The sequence below is a fragment of the Thamnophis elegans genome, chromosome 14 (assembly GCF_009769535.1).
Source record: "Thamnophis elegans isolate rThaEle1 chromosome 14, rThaEle1.pri, whole genome shotgun sequence".
In the NCBI taxonomy this organism is placed as follows: Eukaryota; Metazoa; Chordata; class Lepidosauria; order Squamata; family Colubridae; genus Thamnophis; species Thamnophis elegans.
Window position 1 is genome coordinate 48,947,602 of NC_045554.1, and position 21,914 is coordinate 48,969,515.

Here is a 21,914-nt window from a genome sequence, read left to right on the forward strand (position 1 = left end):
CAATAACAATATACACCAATTTTTGCATTTGGGAAGTGCAATTAGAAAAATACGTTCATTACCCAGGGTTAAAATCAGCACCTTCCATTGTACAGAACAGATTGAACTAAGCACATTACAAATGCTTGTGTGTGTTTTTTAATCCTGATTTATTGACTCACTCTGGATTGCAAGCAGGCTGCTATTTTGGAGGCCTTAAAAACCTCATTAGGTTAGAGGCATCTTGTTATAATGAACTAGGTATCTAGATCAGTTACCTGGAGGTGTTGCTTTTTTTAAAAGAAAACTTGTGGCTCAAACACTTAAGTCAACAGCTTCAGAAACACATCAGGGATAAACGCTACCATACAAAAAGTTTGGGAAGCAGAGTGCCCAATAACCATCAGGTATCCTCAGGAATTATTTACTACTTAATGTTTTCTAAGTATGTTTTTCCTGAGGGTCAGGTGACCCAATCAGCTGATTTGAAAATGCTTCTACGCTGCCTTAGAATAGAGATTGATATGTCATTAAAGCCCAAGGATGGGCATATATACCCCAAAATTAAATACCCAAAGCCATGATTTCATAAATTAATAACACAAAGAGGGCAGAGAAGAGCAAGAAAGAGGATTAGGGGACTGGAGACTAAAACACATGAAGAACAATTGCAGGAACTGGGCGTGTCTAGTTTCATGAAAAGAAGGACTGCGGGAGACAGGAGAGCAGCCTTCCAATATCTCAGGGGTTGCCCCAAAGAAGAGGGAGTCAAGCTATTCTCCAAAGCACCTGAAGGCAAGACAAGAAGCAATGGGTGGAAACTAATCAAGGAGAGAAGCAACTTAGAACTGAGGAGAAATTTCCTGACAGTGAGAATAACTTGCCTCCAGAAGTTGTGAATGCTTCAACACTGGACGTTTTTAAGATGTTGGATTTCCACTTGTCTGAAGCGGTGTAGGGTTTCCTGCCTAAGCAGGGGATTGGACTAGAAGACCTTTAAGGTCCCTTCCAACTGTTACTCTAAATTTAAAAAGCTCCAGGCTAAGAATCACAGAATGCCAGCAACAAGAACAGTTGTGCTAAATATACATATCCAAAATCACAATCCCCAAACTGCGGTTGTTTAAAAATGGCTTTCAGTGAGTGAAAATTCCTCATGCTCTCAATATCTTGGGAAACAAATTACACTGAACCCTTTCTAAAATCAAAATTACTCATCCTATCTTCTATTTTCTCCACTTAATGAAACCATAGTTCGTGGAAGCAAGTTTGCCAGGGTATTCTTTTGAAATAAATATTTTTAAAAGGATAGCATGGCAAACTATTATCTACATTTCAATAATGGATGTGGTAACATCCACTAATTTAGCAGACTTTGAAAAGAGATTAAATAATTTATGGAAAAAGTAGGGAGATCTATCAAGAAAAATTAATTCTTTATGGGTAAATTGAACCTCATGTTAGAGGGAGTCTCATTCCCACAATCAATCAATGAAATGTACATGCTACCTATCCCATATATATAACTTTGGGTGGCTAACAATTAAAAATAGTATCAATGGTTAAGGCTTGTATATCTTTTAGGCACCAGCAGCATTGTAATGTTTGATACACACACACACATATGCAAAAAAGGGCACAGCTTACGCAAAACACCTATTTCACCATTTTGATGAATTATTCATTCTGCAGACACCTTTGGGATAGTATTAAACAGGTGACAATATGACCCCAACCATGAGGGCAGATAATCTAGTCCGGCTTTTTTGGACTTCAACCATATAAAGTTTTATTTTATATCTGAAAAAAAAGATATACTCATTGCCCAAAACTCTGCAGAACGAGATAAAGAAAGCTTAACTCCCGGTTAAACAGTTCCACCAAAACAATTGTGACTGCCGTTTACAATTATCATGAGGAAGGAAGGAAGGAAGGAAGGAAGGAAGGCAGGCCCTTTTACTTAGCAAAGGGACTACAATCCCCAGCATCCCTTATAGCTAATCAGGTTGTGGATGTAAGATGATGGAAATGGAAGTTGGAATAGGGCCCAAATGCTTCCATCACGTTATAAAGTCCTACGGCCTTTCTGAGAACTAGCAACATCTCCACCCCTTTTAACTCATATTACAAAGAAAGATTTCAGTTTTCTGATTTAATAAAGCAGATGGAAAACAGCAGTGGTGAGAAACTGTGCAGATATTTCTCCTGCTAGCTTGTTTATCAAAGCCTAGGTGATACATACGTTAAATTCTGTGAAACAAAAATCAAAATTCACACAATCCGGCAGGTTTTTGCTGCAAGGACAACAGCTTCCAATTGGCTGAGTGCGACATGCTAGAGAGGAATATCTAGAGAAAAGGCCAGATAACTTGGGGGGGAACTGATGGGTTTTCAGTCAATCATGAACACACTATTTTCTCTCCCGCTCGCTTTGAGGGGAAGCCATGCTTCACCAATTGCTCATCCCACAAGGCACACTGAGTTTAACACCAGTCTCACATTGGTTTCTGGCCAAGGCTTGGAATGGGATTCTCCTGGGCCCCTCCCAAGCCAGCAGAGTCAAGCAGAGCGAAGCCTTTGGGAAGTGTTGACAAACACAAGACAAGTTAAAGGCTGCGCTCCAGAAGTGCACGCACGGCAATCCCGAGAAGCCTTTCCCCCCTCAGCCATGGTTCCGGCACAGGGCAGTGCAGATAGCTAGGAAGCAGAGAAGGACTGGTGCCCCTCCTGGCAGCCAATTCATCGGCTTTGCCCGGTGCTTTGCGAACACAGCCTGTGCTCTTTTGTACAGGTCGAGAACAGGAAAGGTGGGCAAGCGTGGAAGATCTACTCTTGATAAGTCTTGTCACGCCCACCCTGCGAGGAAACAAGGGAAAGCAGCGGAAATCACATTCTGGAGATGACATTTCCCAGCATTCCTAAGAACTGCAAGTCACACCTGCATCTTCAAGAGATTTCCCTGCATGGCTGGGAAGAAAAACAGCTGCAGCAACACCTATTTTATCATCTGCAGCTCTAGTCAGGTAGAGTCCTTGGATTCCTGCTGGAGAATTTCCATCACCAAGTGATGCAGTCGGAAAGAGGAGGCTCATCAGCAGGCTGGTAAGTGGCTGCTGCAGGTAAGTGGCTGCTGCCAGGTGGAGAAGGTGCGGGGGAGGGGAGGGGTTCTTCCAACAAAATTTGCCCAAGTGCTGAAAACATGAAAAAGACGCGTTACCTTTTTCCCCGTTTGTTTCTCCACCATGTTGTTGCTGAGAGAGAAATCGTCCGATTGTGGTGTTTTAGAACACCCACCCTTGGGCATCGTTCTGCCTTCCTTACTTGTCCTTCATTTATGCTGCCGTCGCTTCATCGTCAACTGTCTGCAAGAAGGAAACACACAGGTGAGCCTGACCTGCAAGGAAAGGGCGGGGGAGGGGAAGACCCGGGCTGAGCCTCTCTGGACCCGGACAAGGCAGGAGCCCTGATGGGAACCGTCTAGGGACCCCCCCTCCCCGGTTCACATCCGAAGGAATGCAGGCAGCGCTTCCCAAGGCCACCTGAGAGGCAGATCTTTGCATGCAGAAAATGGCTCCGAAGGACAATTTTGCTGGATTCCTTAGAGGGATAAACTTTTTTTTTTTAAATCTGCATACATGTGCATGCAAACATGCACCTACTTTTCCATCAAACCGTAATTGCTTGTGTTCATATGCCTGATGCAATTAAATTGCATTCTCCTGTTGCTCATGGGAGTGTCACATAAAGCAATTTATAGCAAATGGTAAATTGCCAAAGAAATTTGCTTCTGATATCAAACCGCTGCCAGAAGGAAGCGAAGATGGGAAACTATAAAGGCAGCACCCAACGTTTTTCACACAACTGAGACAAGGGGTTACTGTATGTATGTATGTATGTATGTGTCCTATAAGTTCAGGCGAAGCACAATTCACAAGCACAGAACAAAGCTTTGTTACCCATGCTGTGAGTTGCTTGGTTACAAGATTAAAAAAAACAACTGAATTTTGCAGCAGATAGTAGCAACAGTAGTAATAGTAGTAGTAAACACTGTAACCTATCTCCAACAGACTTTACAGCCACTATAGAGTTCAACCACATGGATCGGGGAAGGCGGCTTTGTTTTAATCAAAGGAGACAGGCAGAGCACCGAAGGAGGCTTCCCTCCCTACCTGCCACACAGAGAGAGTTGCCATATCCCATAATTTGGCTAAATGTATGCAGCTTTCCAATCCAACTGAAAGAAGCTGTTCAGGAGCAGGGAGACTCTAGTACCGTGACTAATGAGAGCTGGGTTGGGGAAAGGAGGTGAATTAAAAAAAAACATTCTTTTCTCTAAGGAATCTTGAATTTTTTACAGGGAGAGACGTACCCCAGGCTCAAATCGATTCTCTTTACAGTAAGAGCTCCATGAAAAACACAACAGCTTTCTCATTGCTTTGAGGTCCAGTTACTGAGCACAAAATAAGCCACACAATAAGAGTTCAAGGCAAAAAAATCCTAAATCCATATCTTGGAAACAAGTTACACTAAGTTATAATTACCATCATTTTCTTCTATTTTACTGAATTGTGACAGTGGGATGTTCTATAATGAAAGCAGCTGAAATTTCATTTACAGCATGGGTGAGTAACACATTAAGTTGCAGGGCAAGTTATCTGAATTTCTTTTATTCAGCCAGATATCTGGCCTGCTCTATTTACAGGTTTCTGACCTTTTCTAGCGTTTACAGCTCTGAATTACAAGTATCTTGGACACTAAAGCCAACACTAAAATATTAAGTAGATAAATCCCCAATAATCCTTTGTTTCTAATATCAGCCTTGAAAGCCAGTTGAAAAGACAAGATATATTCATTTAAAATACAATCCGGCCAACAATAGACTCCAGCCAAAAGAAAGTATAAAAAATGATGCCAGAAAATATGCATCACATAATTTCCCTTCCTGTATGCAGGTATCAAATGGACCCGCTTCTTTTCGTTGGATTGGCGAGTCCTTTGACCTGTGAAGCATAAATACTGATGCCATATAAATGATGAAGGTTTAAGGAAAGCAAATGGGATTCAACTTAAACATCGATGACAAGACTCAAAAGCGGAAATGGAAGAGATCAAAGCAGTTTGCAAACTATTCTATAGTTGGTGCTAATCAACAGATCTTCGGGGACCGTTTGTACTTGGGAAGAGCTACAATGGTTAGGGCCTCTCAGCCTCTTAATACATCCAGAACACCTGGGGTTTCAGTCAACAATAACAGCATTGCATGCTTCAAAAAGACACAAGTGTCACAGGTACATTCCTTAGGTGTTTTTTAACAAATGCATTAGCGACCAAGCAGACCTTTACATCCTTTCCTGCTAAAGAACAAAAATCTAGCCTGCACACCCTTCACTCATATAAGAGCCTTTCCATTTCCCAATTTTTGCTCCTCGTTGCCTCTTGTACACTAAGTACCTTCCTTATACACTGCCTCTACTTTTCCTTTCCCTTATTAATTTATACTGCTTGTGATTTACGCCTCTCACATGGCAAGGGGCCGTCTTCTATATGCTATGATCATCTTCCACTCTATTAACATTGGCTGCCCATCGTGGCTATCATACGATCCTTTTTAGGAAGCTAGAGGAGGAGACCACACTGACAGATTAACCGCATCAATGGGCAAATGCAACATTCCCTGTTAGCACTGAGGACGGGACTCCCCAGTTTGGGCACATTTTGGCTAGTATGCCACCAACAAACCAAAATCAAATTTTACCCCAAGCAGGTTTAGACCATTAAAGGACAGGATTTCTACTGTAGAGGCAATCTTGCAAGTCAAAATACGATTGCTTTTACCCCACTAAACAGAGATACATGCCCTGTAGTGCTACACTCAGAATATACTCATTTAGTAACTATCATCCAGTTTGGCAACTCTTAATGGTTAGTTAAGGCCCCAACTATTCCTGCATAGGACAAAGGTGATGTGCCTTTTCTTCTTTTCAAAATGCTCATTTTTCAAACATAAGCCCCATTAAAACATCTTCAAATCCTAAAGCTTCAACCAAGCTCCCTTTCTTCAGAAATTGCTTCTTTAAAATCTCATATGGAGATAGGGAGCATAGGGGATGCGATGGCTCAGTGGCTAAGACACTTAGCATGCCAATCAGAAAGGTCGGCAGTTCAGCGGTTCGAATCCCTAGCACCGTGTAATGGAGTGAGCTCCTGTTACTTGTCCCAGCTTCTGCCAACCCAGCAGTTTGAAAGCACGTAAAAAATGCAAGTAGAAAAATAGAGACAGTAACAGTGTTCTGTGCACCTTTAGCGTTTAGTCATGCTGGCACATGATCACGGAGATGTCTTCAGACAGCGCTGGCTCTTCGGCTTTGAAACAGAGATGAGCCCTGTCCCTTAGAGATGGGAACAACTACCACATATGTGCAAGGGAGAACCTTTACCTTAAAACCACATAGATCAATGTTTCTCAACCTTGGCAACTGGAAGACGTGTGGACTTCAACTCCCAGAATTCCCTAGCCAGCAAAGCTGGGAGTTGAAGTCCACACGTCTTCCAGTTGCCAGGGTTGAGAAGCACTGCCAGAGATCCTTCAAAATTTACAGTCGATTGTCAAATCCGTGGGGGTGGGGGAGGTTAGGTCTGGGCTCACAATAAGCATGGGGCATGTATTGCATCATCATCTCCACCCTCATTTTGTGATGGCTGACACAATTAGCCAGCCCCCCCAAAATAATCAAGCCAACAGTCCCTTATTCAGACAGAGTTTGTGTGTGACATCAGCAGGCATCCTCATTTCCTTGAGCCAAGCACTTAAGGTAAGATAAAAAAAAACAGCCTGTGGGAAAGGGGAGCTTGGACATTCAATCCTTTCTGAATATATTCCTCCAAATGGATAGTCCAGTTCAAAATGAAGCCACGAAGGACATTTGGCCATGCATTCGGTTCAATTAGGCTGGGGGGGGGGGGGCTGGATTGCTTGCTTGTCCTGGAGAGCAAGAGAGCCATTTGTAGTTAGGCTATATCGTATCTACCTATTTTGCAGGGAGGTTGAAAACCTGGTTTTCTGAGAGCAAGCCAGACGGATGCCAGATTAATTCCACACCCCTTCTGTTCATGGAGCTGACTCATTACACTTGGAAAGCTGGCTGCCTCCTCGTGTAAACAGAGCACTGGCCTATTTAGCAGCTTGGAGGGAGTATTATATTTGCACAACAATTACCAGCAGTGCCTGAAATCTCCATTTTGTTTTACAGCACATTGTTCAGGAGTCTGAGGTGGGGGAAAGAGAAGAGTTACAGTTACACACTTTGAACCAGCCCTCTACCAGGGGGGAGAATGGCCTCTACGTTCCATTTTTTAAAGTCTTGTCTTGTAAAAATGGTCAGCTGGAATTTCTGACCCATCTACTTTCCTGAACTAGGAGTCTGCTTTCTATGCAGAATATTATTTAGAAAACAAGACAGCTCAACTAAAGTCTTGTCCAAGCAGTTTTGTCTCTATGGACACCTAAATAGGCTTGGAAACATACTATATCATCCTCCAATTATTCTCAGCAACAACAAACAACAAGACCCCTCTTTCTGGCGAACAGCTAAGCATGTGCAACCGGACTCCACCGAGCCCTGCCTAGGTACCACTACCTCTTCAACCTGAAATCATAACCCTTCCCATCTTGGAGTCATTTTCCTCAACCAGTTGACGAAGTTCCTCCTCTTTGGGGGGAAAGAGCGTAAGGGATTGAGGGGGAGGGAGAAACCCTCCCGAGACAAAGCAGCCTATAAATCACCACTGACTTTCAATCTGGGAAACCCTATTGTGGTTAGGCAGATGTAGACTAAGGAGAAGGGGAGGCTCACACGCAAGCAAAGTCTGCCCTGACCTGGAAATAAGCAGGAAGGCCACGCCAGGCAGTCTGCATGGCCCTCTGGCCACCCGCAGGAGCCACCACCTCCACCTGCCCAACAGGAGCTGCCCTGGGGAGTTCAGAAGGAGGATTCAACCAAAGGGCAGCTGAGGAGTTTAAACGTCAGGACTTTCATCAAGCTTTTTCTTTTTTTTTTTAAAGAGAGGGATGGTTTTTCTCCTTCTTCCTATGCAGGGTAAACGTCTCTGGGTGCGAAAATGTAGAGAAATGCAGCAGCCCCTTAAGGGAGGGTGGGAAGAGGGATGGGAGGGGGCTCTGTGGGGAGCCGGAAGGTCCCACCCAGCGATGGCTGCTCCTCCCTCCCTCCGGCTTCCCCTGCTTTGCCCTCTGGGAGACGGGCAGGGTCTCCTGCCACTCAGGGCTCTTTGCGGCTGAAAGGCAGCTGCGGACTTGGAACAGGGCATGTTTCTAGGGGGGGGGGCTGGGCTGTGTATTTCCTCCCCCCCCCATATATAAAATGCGAAAGGTTGTGAAAACGTCCGAAAAGCCCCCCCTTTCTCTGAGCAGCGGCTCTTCCGCGGCTGGAGAGGAATGGGGGCTGAGGCCAGCTGAGGTCTATGTGTTCACTCCAGCATTTGTGGAAGTGAGCGGCCTTGAAGTTTGAATATTGTTTGTTTTAAAATGAGCTTTGTGTTCAATGTTTATGGTACTGTTAAGCCCTGTTGCCTTTGTGTGGTTTCAAGACTTTTTGAAACTACTCTGGATCCTCTGTGATGAAAAGCCTATTAAAGTAAGGTAAAGCCAAATAAAGTAGGTAAAGTTTGAAATAATGCATGCCACAAACAAGTCATTACAAGCTGCTGCAACATCTCCAGGCATTTTAGCTCTACCTCCTCTTCCTGCACCGGCACACGTGGGATGCTCAGCCGAGTGCTGGCTGATAATTACATGCTTTTTAATTAGATGAGACTTCAGTCCTTAGGCAAATGCGAAGCCTGAACCTCTGGTCTTGGAAGTCTTGCTTCAAACCCAGAAATACGGGTTCTTCTCCAGGCCACTTCTGGGCCTGCAGCTTTTAAGAATCCCTTTTTCTCATATCATAACATCATAGCAATGGTACGGCTTCCATCCAAAATCTGCCCCACCGGAGTGTTATTAGTTTTAGTTGTGTACCAAAAACATACAAATTTAGATAATATCTTTTCTGAAGAGACTCTCTGCCGTTCTAATTTAGGACAGGCTCCTGCCTTGGATGGGACTGGTAGCTAACTAGCTTAAATAGCAGTTAGACTTAGACTTATATACCGCTTCATAGGGCTTTCAGCCCTCTCTAAGCGGTTTACAGAGTCAGCATATCGCCCCCAACAACAATCCGGGTCCTCATTTCACCCACCTCGGAAGGATGGAAGGCTGAGTCAACCTTGAGCCTGGTGGGATTTGAACAGCCGAACTGCAGAACTGCAGTCAGCTGAAGTAGCCTGCAGTGCTGCATTTAACCACTGCGCCACCTCGGCTCTAACTACAAAGTGTAGCTACTAACTGGATGGAGACCCCAGGCAGAAGACCCGACCGGCGACTCAAAACATCTTTGAAAAAGGTATCAGGAAATCCCTTCTGCCCCGAACACTCCAAGTATATACTCCACTGATGCCTTGGGAGCCTAACTGGAGTCAAAGGAGACTTTATTTTGACATTAAATTAACACCTAATGATCAGGGCTTTTGAAATAAAAGAATGGAATCCAAATTCTCTTGGGACAGGAAGCTACAGCAGCCTTTAAGGCCTCCTTCGGCTGCCACTTCATTTTGGAGGTTCTGCTGACACCAGTCAGAGGAACCGCAATCCAAGCACTTCGGGAGCAGAGCCTGCGAGGGAACTCCAACACCGAGTTCATTTAACTGCTGCCAACTTCCATCACCCTGGGATTCTGCTTAGAACCCGTAAGAGCTGGCGAGGGTGTGTTCCTGATCTGCACTGGTCGAGGGCATCCAGACTACAATGACCCGACATGCCCGGAAGGGAGAGACCCAAAGGAAGAAAGCTGGCTGGTAAGCAGCAGCCTTGCCAAGGGGATTTGGCCAGGACAACCGCGGGAGAATTGCCGCAGCAGGAGGCCAGCCTACAAAGGCCCCGAATAAGCCAAGTAACGGACGTCAGAAAAAGCGTGCCAAAACGCACCCAAAGTGGCCGTCGCGCCTTTCCGGAGTCCTCAGGAGCTGTCTCGCAGCGCTCCGGGCCTCTGAGCAATTTGGGGCAAAAACAACAGCTGGGGGGAGAGGAAGCCTCCTACAACCCCCCGCGCTCGCCAGGAGCCACCGGACAAGCGCCCACGCACCACACAACCGTTGTTTTAAAGGCGCGGTTCCTCCGGACTCCCTCAGCCTGTATAAAGGGAAATTATCCTTTTCTTGCCCTAACTAACAAACAAAAATCAGAAAAAACTAGCTAATTCTTTGAAGAGTTCAGTTAATTTGTCCAAGGACTGAGGAACTCTCCAAAAACACGTCCGACTGGGCTGGGCTAAGGAGAGGCCATGCTTTTACGCCCCATGTTAGGGAGACAGAAAGGCCTCTGGACGAAAGGCCCGTTTTTCCTTTGCTCCCAGCTCCACCGATGACTTACAAGCTTCAAGGGGAAGACATTCAATTGTCCACCCAGGTTCACAGCCGAATGGTCTGCGTGGTGGACGAGGCTGCTCTGAAGGCAGTTCGGGGGCAAAATGGGTGCCTGGCGTGAGGTTTTATTTTGCACCATCGAGAGAGACAAACCCTGGTAACTCCATTGTTCACAGAAAAGAAAGCCCAACCATTTCATAACTTTCAGGCTAGAGTTATTTTTCTTCAATTTCTCAGATCCCTCTTGGGAACACAAAGTATTGCATAGTTTTAATTGATACTGAGAATAAATAAAAGGATGGTTAAGTAACAAGCACGCAGACTTCCGGGTACTGTAAATTCTAAACAAATAAATGTAGGCTGCTGTGAATGATGCAGAACCAAGCGTTAACTGCCGAGGCAGAAACAAATGGTATGCATTTGTCATTAAACGTTTCCTATGAACTTTATGGAATAAGGAGCAAAGGTATGTAAACACCTTGGTGTGACATTCCAGTATAACGTCTTCTATTTATTATGATGTTTTTCCTGCTTCATTTGCATCCTCATCTAGAAAATCCAATTTCTCACGAGGTCTCCTGAAAGGTTGGAAGCCCAAGGAAGCTTCCTTCCTCACATAACACTCTGAAAGTCCTCTATCTGCCCTATGTGAATACAGTAAAAGCACAAAAATAAATACTATGAATTCTTCTCCGGTCCTGAATTCAAAGGGTAAGGTGAAAAGTATTATGAACTTATCAAGTTACCTCAAACTAGCCTAATCCAAACTTGGCTAGTAGTAGCAAAGAGATGGGGATGTTTCCATGCCTGGTCTAAATGAAGTCCTTTCTATCACCCAGGACTACAGCAAAAAGTAGGTGCTTTAGAAAAGCTTGTAATATTTAACAAAACAGGAAATGTGTTAACAAAAAGAAGCATGCTGCTGCGGTACAAAAATAGATTTATCTGACTGCTAGTGAGTGTTTGCGGACGCTCTCAGTTAGCCTTCTGACTGCCTGTCCTTCTAGTAGGACACAATGAAAACTCCTCACTTCAACCATAGTTTCAACTGGTAAACAATGAGATCAACCTAATCCGAAACCACGAGGGAATTCCTAGAAGCTTGGCACCAGCCAAATCAGCCGTCAATACACACAAAAACCACATTTACACACCATTCAAAAGAGACAACAAAAAAAGGCTAAGGAAATCCTTTCCAGCAGCCAACACCCAAATAAGCAAAGATATTTTTTTTTCTGTCATTCAATGATGTCCTATTCTCAGAGACGGCCTGGATAAATCCCTGCAGTTTGCTTGGTTCGAAATGGTTTGCCACTGGCTCCTTCCTAGGGCTGAGAGAAAGTGACTGGCCCAAGGGCCCTGGCTGGCTTTGTGCCTAAGGCAGGAGTGGCACTCAGGGCCTCTTGGTTTCTAGCCCAGTGGCCTCTTCACCACTAAATCAAACTGGCTCTGGAGCAGGGATTAACCCCAGACAAACAATAAAGCAGAAAACAAAACCCTGTCCAAGGCACCACACCAACAACACTGGCAGGGTAAAGCTACTGTAAATACATAGGCTGTAAGCCTGCACTCAACTCACACTGATGATGCTCTCTAGTTGGGTAATGAAATGTCTGCAAGCAGACAACTAACCAACCAACCAACCAACCAGAAAACACCAAAGGCTCCAGAGTTAAATCCTGAGTACAAATAACTTCTCTTCTGTTGACAATAAGTGTGACTGCACGTTTTATCTTTGCAAGCATAACGCTCTCAAGTTGATCTCCTGAAGGCCTTTGTAGACTTTCTTTAACCTTAGAGGAAGAAGACCAGTGTGATGGCCGATCTAAAGTCCTGTCTGGGCCTCAATGATTCTCCTGCTTTGCCGATGAGATTGTACCCATCAACACAGCAAATACTTCTGCTGATTCATCAGCATGAAGGCATCAGCCGTGGAGCTCATTTCAAGAGACTGCAGGGACCATTCAAAATTAAACAGAGAAATATTAGGGGATTACCACAACCACAAGGTTCAGGCTAAATGTAAACTCCAAATTTCTTTATATTCTGGAAAGATGCTTCATCACAAAGAAAGTATGACACTACTCAAACTCCCAACACCGAAAATTCCAGAATTTTTGCATTCATAAGACTGGCTTTTCAACTAGTGAGTCATTCTGCTGAATTTTCTCACAGACAGCCAGGCAGTGAAAAGCAGAACTAATTCAGCTGCAGCTTAATTATTTTATTTAAAGTTTGTTTACTTAAAATATTTCCATTCTCTTTTGAATATTTTCTACCTAAAAAGATGGACGTGTTTTAAATAAAATAATTCAAAGTAGAATCCTGGCTTTTCTCCATTGTGGTCATTAAGCAGAGTGCCCTGGGAGGCCTGGCGCAGGCCACGCATGAGCTGGGGGTATGCTGCAATGTTGTGCAAAGTCACAGCCATCACAGTCCAGTCCTACATTGCAGCATTTGGCAGCAGCAGCAGCAGCCCCAAAATGGGCTCAAGTACAGTAGAGACTGAGAGTCTTCAGCAGTCATAGCCAGCTGCCACTGCTCCAGGCCTCTGCGCCAGCCCTGCTCCCTGTGCTGGGACTCCCCAAGTACTGCCTTGGGCTGCTTTCCCAGGTGCACAAGCCTCGGGGAACAGCATGATTGCGCCCCGCCACCTAGAGCTCCCAAGGGTCTGCCATGCACCACTTCCCTTCAGGCATTTTTCTCCTGCTTGGGTGTGTGTGTGTAGCCCATCCAGGGCAGCTCCTGGAGCCTCTTCACATGCAGCTTCCAAACCTTCAGAAGCTGGCAAGAGTTCACATGATGCCTCTGGAGACTTCCAAAGACTTGGTTCCCATCCTTTAGTTTGTTCTAAGAAGGGTGTCAAGGCAGACCATTTTAATGTTGACTTTCCATTTTAATAAAAATTTTAAATGATTGCAACAACAACAAGCAATATTTCCAAATCCCTGAAATAAGAGTTGCCCACAAGCCACAACCTTTTGCTTAATCCACAGCAAATTACTTTCCATGAAGAGACCTTGTGTACTAAATGTCTCTCCAGATTGATACCAACTAACTTGAGAGTAAATAAAACACATAATTGCATTGAAAGATCGTTATCAAGACCTCTAGCAAACGCTTTTTGAATCAAGATGCCACAACTGCTGGGGCCAAGGATATTCCCCAACAGGACTGGACAGAAATATATCCCTGAAATATATCCGTTGTGTTACTTTTTATCTCATCCTTTCTCTAAGGAGCCAGGAAGAGACTACAGTTCCATGTTCTCTCCTGGGCATTTGCTTCCCACAGCCATCCTGCGAGGAAGGTGAGGCTGCTCCCAGATCTCTTTCAGCGTTAAGCGAGCCTCCTTCTCCTCCCCCCCGGCAAAAGGGAGCTCTGCCGTGGCTGGAGCCGGTGGTCTTCTTAATTGGGCTCTCCTAGAGTCTCAGCAGTCGTGCCCGGATGAAGCCTTCTCATGCTGGGATGCAGAGCAAGAGTTCTTCCTTTTACATCATCAGCTACGCCAGGAAGTTCCTCCACCACTTCGTCCTACAGCTACGGTTCCCTCCAGGCCCAACGCTTTCCCTTCCCCTGCTAGCCTTCAGGTGAGCCCTTGTACATTTTTTATTATTTGACTGCTAACTAACTTTTGTAGTGTTTGCTTGGACTATTTCATGAGACGCATCTAAATGTTGTTGTTTTCACTTCTTAGTCTGGCTGCTTTTGTAAACCGCCTTCTCCTGATCCAAGGAGCTTCTTCTCCCTCTTGTGAAGGCGGCTGTCTGCACGGGGCACCAGGACCTGCCGCCTCAGCGCCGCCTGTACCGACCGCAGCCCTGGAGGCAGCCTGGCCCGTGGTCTCCTGGCAACGTGGCTCAAGCCAACTTCGTGGATCTATGAAGGGAGCAAATTGATTTCATTATCTACTTTTGCGCATTGTGGGGAAGAAAAATCAAATAAGGGACACAAAAGTACATTCTGGCAATTATTAACATGGGCTCAGGTAAATGCATGGCAGCCGCTGGAACAAAAGAGGCACGGGTGGATTTCACCGCCTCTCCTTCGATCGAGGACAGGCAGCCTTTCGGAGACTGGAGATCTGGAGGGTGTCGCTGTCAAAGAACCGAGTGGCCCAAACAAAAACTGCAGCTGATTCAATGCAGCTGGTTATTCTTCTCTCAAAGGGTCACCATCGGGGCACTTTTCCACTGCTCCACAAGCAAACCTCCTAAGCGTCAAATGGGTGTGTTTTTCTGCACAAGGCAAGGGCCAGAGAGCCTCACCAGGGAGGCCTCCCACTCAGAGCCCGGCCTTACCTTGCAAGGAAAGAGCAAGGCAAGGGGGGATTCTCATTTGCATCCTATTACCTTCCAACCACCGAAGAGCATGGCTTTCACACAACCACCGAGCATTTCAAAATGCTGTTTTTATGGTCAATCGGAATGGAAACATATGATACAAACAGGATTCTTTTTTAGTTTTTGATTCACAGAGTTTATTTATGTCTACTGGGGACGTCCTTTAGAACACACGCACACACAACTCAAAGAAAATGACTGCAAAATATTCTTAATTATACAGTTATAATTATCTCCGTAATAACTCTGACCAAAGAAGCATCTTAGTGACCGGGATGAAGCAAAAGAAGAAATTGTCCCTATGATTGCTTACAATCTCTCACATTTTCTGATCTCTTGAATTTTACTGCTCGCTGGGTAAAATCCATCTCACAAACGAGGCCTGGCAGATTAACACAATTCTCCAAAAGAATCTAATCCCACAGACTTTGTGTATGCTACAGTTTGGGCAAGAGAGTAGTGTATTAGAATACCAGCACAAATATGCATTCAGCTTACAGGTTGGCAACATGCCCTCTCTTATCTCTGAGGAACGAACTCCCACCAGAAACACGAAGGGAACAGAGAGGACGGACGGATTCTCTCCTAGTTCTCATTCTTACATTTCCCCTTTCCTCATTTCTAGTGAGGAAGGGCTTGTGACACTAAAGTGTAAAAAAACAATGCCTTCTATATCCACTCTTGTTGAGTCTGATGTAACATGTCGTTGGAAGACACATTTTGTCATCTTTGGAGTTTGAAACTTTGACTTAAATGTTACAAAAACACTGCAACATGATGATAATGCAAATACAGGGGTGTGTTTCCCCCCCCCTAAGCAAAACAGCTCAAGGAGGCATCACGTGGTGGAAACAAGCTCCTTCTTGCAGTTTATGTACAATTGTGTGTGTTTTTTAAATGCAGGACAAATATAGAACCTATCATAATATCTGTTAGTATAAATATGAAACAGAATTCAAGCTGGGCTTACTAAAAAGGTTCAGACGGTGGTTAAGATGTAAGCTCTGAACCAGGTTCTAATCCACTCTCAGCCTGGGTAACTTTGAGCCATGATTAACTCTCTCTCAGCCCAACCTAGAGATGCCCCAAATTCAACGGGGACGAAAGAAAGCCAGGGCTCTCCATGGGAAAATAAGCATCCATCCATCTTAGAAGGGATCCGCAGGAGAAAGAGGCAGCCACCCTTTCTGGTGCTGAAAGCAAAGAATCACCTCCAATTTATTAACCTACAAGTGGGTGGTCCTTACTTCCTACTGTTTTGGGGGAAGACAGAACAGGATCCATTTCTACTAATGTTTGATACAATACCCAGGTAGTTCCAAACTTGTTTTTTCTTTGAGGGTAATAGAAATTATTTAAGTCTTCTATTTTTATCTTTAAAATAATGGCAAGCATCTGAAAATCTGAACCCTCCCTACCATTAGAAATACTACAGGTTCTTAATGGACGCCTGTAGTAGTAACTCCGCAAAGGAGTATAGCGAGAAAAACATATCCAGCCAAGAAACAGAAAAGGAGGCCGAGCAGGAGACTGGGCAAAGTCCAGATCTAAATCATTTCAGGAGAGAAATAATGCTATGGTGCAGGAGTGGACAATCTCCTTAATGGCTCCCATCATTATCTCATGCGATGTCTGAAATTAAGTGAGCCTCCACTCTGGTGTGCTTTCTATTAAAAGCTTACTTGCCCAGGCCCTTTTTTTGATTTTTCAGAACACAGTGAAATGGGGAAACAAGAAAAATCTCAACAATGAAAAAGCAAGAACTCTGCAATGAAATATGCTAAAGGAAAAGGCTATTTCCAAGAAAAAGGAAGCCAGAATCCCTTGGGCATGTAGGAACGAGACTCCGGGGGTCTAAACTGATGTTCCACAGCATCACAGAAGCACCCGGGCAGAAGCAGAACAAACACAAGGAGCAGATAGGAGAGCAAAAACACCCAACAGTGTCCGTCACAAGAGAAGGCGCACTAGAGTTTGATCCCGACAGTGAAGGTCTCTCCCAGGGACTGCATCTCTGCAAGGGATTCAGAAAGCAGGAAAGCTCATCTGGCAAACTGACTGAACCCAAAGCTTCAGAAGACGGGAGCTCAAGAGAGCAGAGGCTGAATCGAAAGACTGAGAACCGTTACCAAGGAGGCGTGTCTTCAGAATTTCAATTCAGTCGATGAGCTAGCAGGCTAGAATAGCCCATCCTGGACTCTCCGGTCAATACCATGGAGAAGCACTGCAAACTGCCTTGTATGGCATCAACTGAAGCTTCCAGACCAAAGGGCAGCGACATCTTTGGGATGATAAAGCGCATCAGGCTTACAATTATCTACCTACGAACTTCCCTGGAATGAGAAGCTCCAAAACTGTGGCCTCATTTAAATACGATGCAGAGGATCCTTTTGTCCAACTGAGACAGAAGGGAAAGCACAACACACATCCCAAGCTCCCCAAGAATTCAGGGCCAAGTCACAGATTCGCCATGCAAGGCAAGCACACCAACAGCCTTCACTTTTACAAAGACTCGGTAGCTGGATTTTGTTGGAACATAATCCTTTATTCAAGCCACTATTTTCTTCTACAAACCTACTGATGGTAGGGTTAAGAGTGGTGCAAGAATGCACAAGTTAGCTCAGGAATTTTTCTAGTCTCCGGGAACAGAATATTCCTCCTAGCCAGCTAATGCAACTGTTTACCTGGGAAAGTGGAGGGAACATGGTGTGGGGTTTGGGTGAGGAGCAGATAAAAGATTTTATTTATTGCAACGTAATCAGAAATATAAGGAATAATTAATATACATAGACCTAGACCAGTGGTTCCCAAACTTGGCAACTTTAAGACTTGTGGACATCAACTCCCAGAATTCTCCAGCCAGCTCTGCTTGAAGTCCATAAGTCTTAAAGTTGCCAAGTTTGGGAACCACTGGTCTAGACCAATAATTGTATCTGTGTTGTAAAGCCTCAGTCATGTCAATTAAGTGAGAGTGATTATAGCTGCAAGTACTTACTTTATCCCTTGGCTAGCATTCCCCACCCCCACCCTTATTGCACTGTTTTGTCCAGGCTATTCTGCGCCTTTCCTTTTGTTATTAGTACCATTTTCTGATTGTTCTTGTCTGTTTTCCAGCAAAGCTCCCAATTTCCGTGCCATCTTCTGAGGGAATGGGCTTCTGCCCTAGACTGGGACCTTTATACAGGCCAGACTGCAATCCCTCCTGATTAGAAACCATGGAACCTGCGGTCAAACACACTTAGAGGACACCTGATGATGTAAGGCTATTTAGCCCTTTTTAACTGAGAAAAGCAGGAAGCCAGGCACTGGTTCTAATGCGCATAAAACTGTTAGGGAGAACGTCTTATTTATAGAAATGCCTGTGAAAACATTTCCTCGCCCTCTCTGAGCCAGGCTACATCCTTAGATACATGGCACAGCCATGAAAGGCCGTGGAGTTGTCTGTTGTGCCACCCTGGCAAGAACTCTTGTTATGACCAGAGGTGAAAGCAAGGCTTGTGGCTCATTCTGCTTTACCTACCTCCATGGAACAATACTGACATTTTCCTCACACTTACATAGAGCTCTTTTACTGCCACTGGTCCAGATCGTCCAAGTGGAGATACTGAACTGTCTTACTCCAGACAGCAGTGTAAAATCTGTGGGAGGCCCCACTTCATCAGAAATGAAAAAATTCCTGCCAGCAGCCACGCCAGCGAGAGCTCCTTGGTTTATCTTTTTAAGCCTTGTAACAAGCTAGCTCAGTGTTTCTCAACCTTGGCAACTTAAAGATGTCCGGACTTCAACTCCCAGAATTCTGGGAGTTGAAGTCCAGACATCTTCAAGTTGCCAAGATTGAGAAACACTGAGCTAGAGTAAGGAACAAACTTAATGTAAACTGAACTGATCAATTCCTACTCCAAAAGAAAGATGAGAACTTCCAGACACACACATACACATTGTACAGAAACAAGCCAAAGAAGAGATGATATTCTGTAGTTTCAAACCGGACTTCTGAACTTGTATCCACAACTAATCCACACATAACCAAACCGTCCTGTGGGAAATCAGAGAACCTGGGCTAGGATAAAGCTTTTGTGTAACTAAGGAGATGATAATGGACAGTTATCTAAAGAGGTGGGCTAATCATGCAATCTGCTTCTGAACAAATGGCCCTGTGATCTCTAGGAAGTAATGCTGGATTTGGAGCTGTGGGGCCACTCTCCCATGAAGCCGATTGGGTGGCCTGGAACAATCGAACACTCTGCTCCCGGCGTTTCGTACAGGGAGATTAAGAGGCTGCACCGGGATAAGACCTCCTCGTGGGTTGCTTGAACTGCTGGGTGCAAGATACCAAATGTGGTAACTGGTTAATAAGCAGGGGAAGATGGAGGGCTCTGCTGCTTCTGCTCCGTTTCTCCCTGGACCTGGGGGATGAAAGCAGCCCGAAAACTCCAGCAGGGAACATCTGCATGTCAATGACCTCCCCGTCCTTTCAATCTTCCAGCCGGAGAGGCCACTCTGAGTGAAAGGCCTGCTTGGCAATCTCTATTCAGGCTCTTTATGCCACGGGAACATCTTTGTAGTGGGTGACAGAAGCAGAAAGGAGGGGGAGGGGGAGGAAGAAACGAAAGCTGATTTACGAATGAGATTGGTAAGAAAGAGACGCCATCCCGCACTGACCCACTTTCCTGCCTTTAGTCAGATGGGAAGAAGGGAAGACGTGTCCCACAGTGATTAATAAATAAAACAGGGACTTAAATACTGCAAGAGGCCAGGGCATTCGGCTATCTCATCTGCCTGGAAAAATTACACTCTGAGAGAGGGAGGCCCACCAGGAACCACAGGCAAGACCAGACCCATTGCTGAGCTCATAATCAACAGCTGGGAGCCAGGACAGAGCAGTTACCCTCCTTTCTCCAGGGACCACCTCAAAAACTACAAAAACTGTTCTGGGCACTAAAAACCTTCTAACAGTGGCTAAGCTCCGTTCAGCAAAAAGCAAGAGGGGAAGCAGCGCCAGGGCAAGGTTTCCCCCCTTTAAAAAGCCCCACGTCCAAAGAGGGAAGCGGACGGTGTTTCGTGCAGCTCTGCTCTTGTCCTTTTTAGGCCAGGCCCGACACCTGATACTTTCCCATCTGCTTTTGCTTCATTCAAATTCCGCCCGCTTCTTCCCTACTACAGTAGTAGGAGCTAAAGGTAAAAGGGCAGGCGCTCCGGTGCGAAAAGATGGAGAACTCAAGGCATTTGGGTAGCCTGGCCATTTTAAAACGAAGGCCAGACCCACAGCACTAACTGCTGGCCTAAAGAAAGGGTAGAATCCTGCAGACACCATAAAGCAGTGTTTCTCAACCTTGGCCACTTGAAGATGTCCGGACTTCAACTCCCAGAATTCCCCAGCCAGCATTCGCTGGCTGGGGAATTCTGGGAGTTGAAGTCCGGACATCTTCAAGTGGCCAAGGTTGAGAAACACTGCCATAAAGCATCGAAGCTTCAGCGGAATTAGTTTATTGGCATGTTATTCCCACGATGAGAAAGAAGCCATTTAAGGATTCCTCTAAAACACAAGTTGCAAAACAGCAAAGATCTTCTTTGTACTGAATCCAGGGATATAGCTACGCATCTTCTCCGTTAATGGCCCAATAACGAAAGAAACCCCTTCCCTTTCTTTGGAACCAGCTTCCGTTCATCTACCCTGGCCTGATTGATTTCTGCAGCTTCAAGTGTCATTTTCTTCATGCTACAAACCTCCGAGAATCTTCACCTTCGCATTGTACAATAGTGAAGGAAGGAAGATCTCCCGCACGTGCTTTCCAGGAAGGCCTGTCCAGATCCCACTTGATCTTCTACCTGGAGCCCCCAGGAGCAGGACATCATTATGTCCCACCTGGATCCCTTATAATCGTCCTTTTCAGAAATGTCTTATCTTATTCTAACCATCACAGTTTGGACAAGGGGGAAGTATGTGTAGGCCTAACTAACAATGGGAGAGAAACCAGGGAGGGAAGTAACATGTAAACAGGAAAGTGTCACCATGCTGGAACTCATAGGCAGGTTTTCACTGTGGGGGTCCCCTAAATTCTGCTCTTCCAAAATCATCGTCTTCTTAAAAAAAAATTCTCCCCACCTAGGTTTTCCCCATATGTATGTTGAATGAATAATTCTTGTTTCTCCTATTTATTTCATATTTTGTAAACTACATTAAAATACTGTTGTATAATCAGCAGAATAAAAGTATAACGGGATCCAGAAAAGGCAGAACTAGAGATACTACAAAAACAGAATTGAGATATATAAAGTATGACAATTTTACATGAAAAATCATTGGGATGAACACCTGCTTCATCTTTAGGCTGAAAAGTGATTACCAATGGAAAGAGAACACTCCAAACAGATTTTTTCCTGTTGATTATGTTCCATCATCACTATTAAAAAGCAGCATCTTGATATGTGTCTGTCAGCAAGAACAGAATCCTCCCTCTGAGCCTGAGAAACGGATCTTCTTAACCAAAGCTAATGCTTACTCAGCCTTGGAAGGGAAATATTGTTTTGTTTTGCATATACCAAGTGGGAGGTTTGCCTATAGGTCTGTCAAAGAGAAATAGTTCACCAAGGCTCAGTGGAGTCTGTGGGTTGGACTTATTGTATTTCACGGTTTCCTTGTTATGAATAAAAGCCATTCTCTTGGTTTACTAAAAAGTCTGGAGGGTACCCGTTAAAATTGGATGCAGTTCCATATTTTTTTTAAAAAGTGGGGAAAGATAAATAGCATTCATTGCTATCAGAAAGGGGCAGACCTGCAGAACACTCTATGGTTTCTTTTAAAAAAATCGGGCGTGCCAGGCTCAAACAACAAAATAATCAGACCTGCAAAGAGGCAGGTGAAATAGCTTTAAGCTTAACACTGCAGGAGAAGAAATGCTTGTGATGAATTTAAAAACATCAGCAATTCTTCCCCTTCAAGAATACAAATAAGGTGATCACAAGCCACAGCAGTTTAAATCTGGCTTCCGAGTGAAATGGCTCAATTAGCATTAGCAATCCAAGTGCGAAACAAGAACAATAATGATTGGATAGCTGAGAATCCCTGAATGCTGCGTGTGTGTGTGTGTGTGTGTGTGTACGCACTATATAAAA

The 21,914-nt window shown here is 44.7% G+C and overlaps 1 protein-coding gene across 1 annotated transcript in view; it reads right to left on the reverse strand.

The window, feature by feature from the left end:
* ANKRD11 (ankyrin repeat domain 11) overlaps positions 1-21,914 on the reverse strand; it is a 111,911-nt gene that overhangs the window by 30,209 nt on the left and 59,788 nt on the right. Inside the window, exon 3 of the mRNA XM_032231194.1 lies at positions 3,197-3,341. Within this exon, the coding sequence (XP_032087085.1) occupies positions 3,197-3,283 (87 nt within the window). The 5' untranslated portion in view covers positions 3,284-3,341. The remainder of the gene's footprint in view (positions 1-3,196; positions 3,342-21,914) is intronic.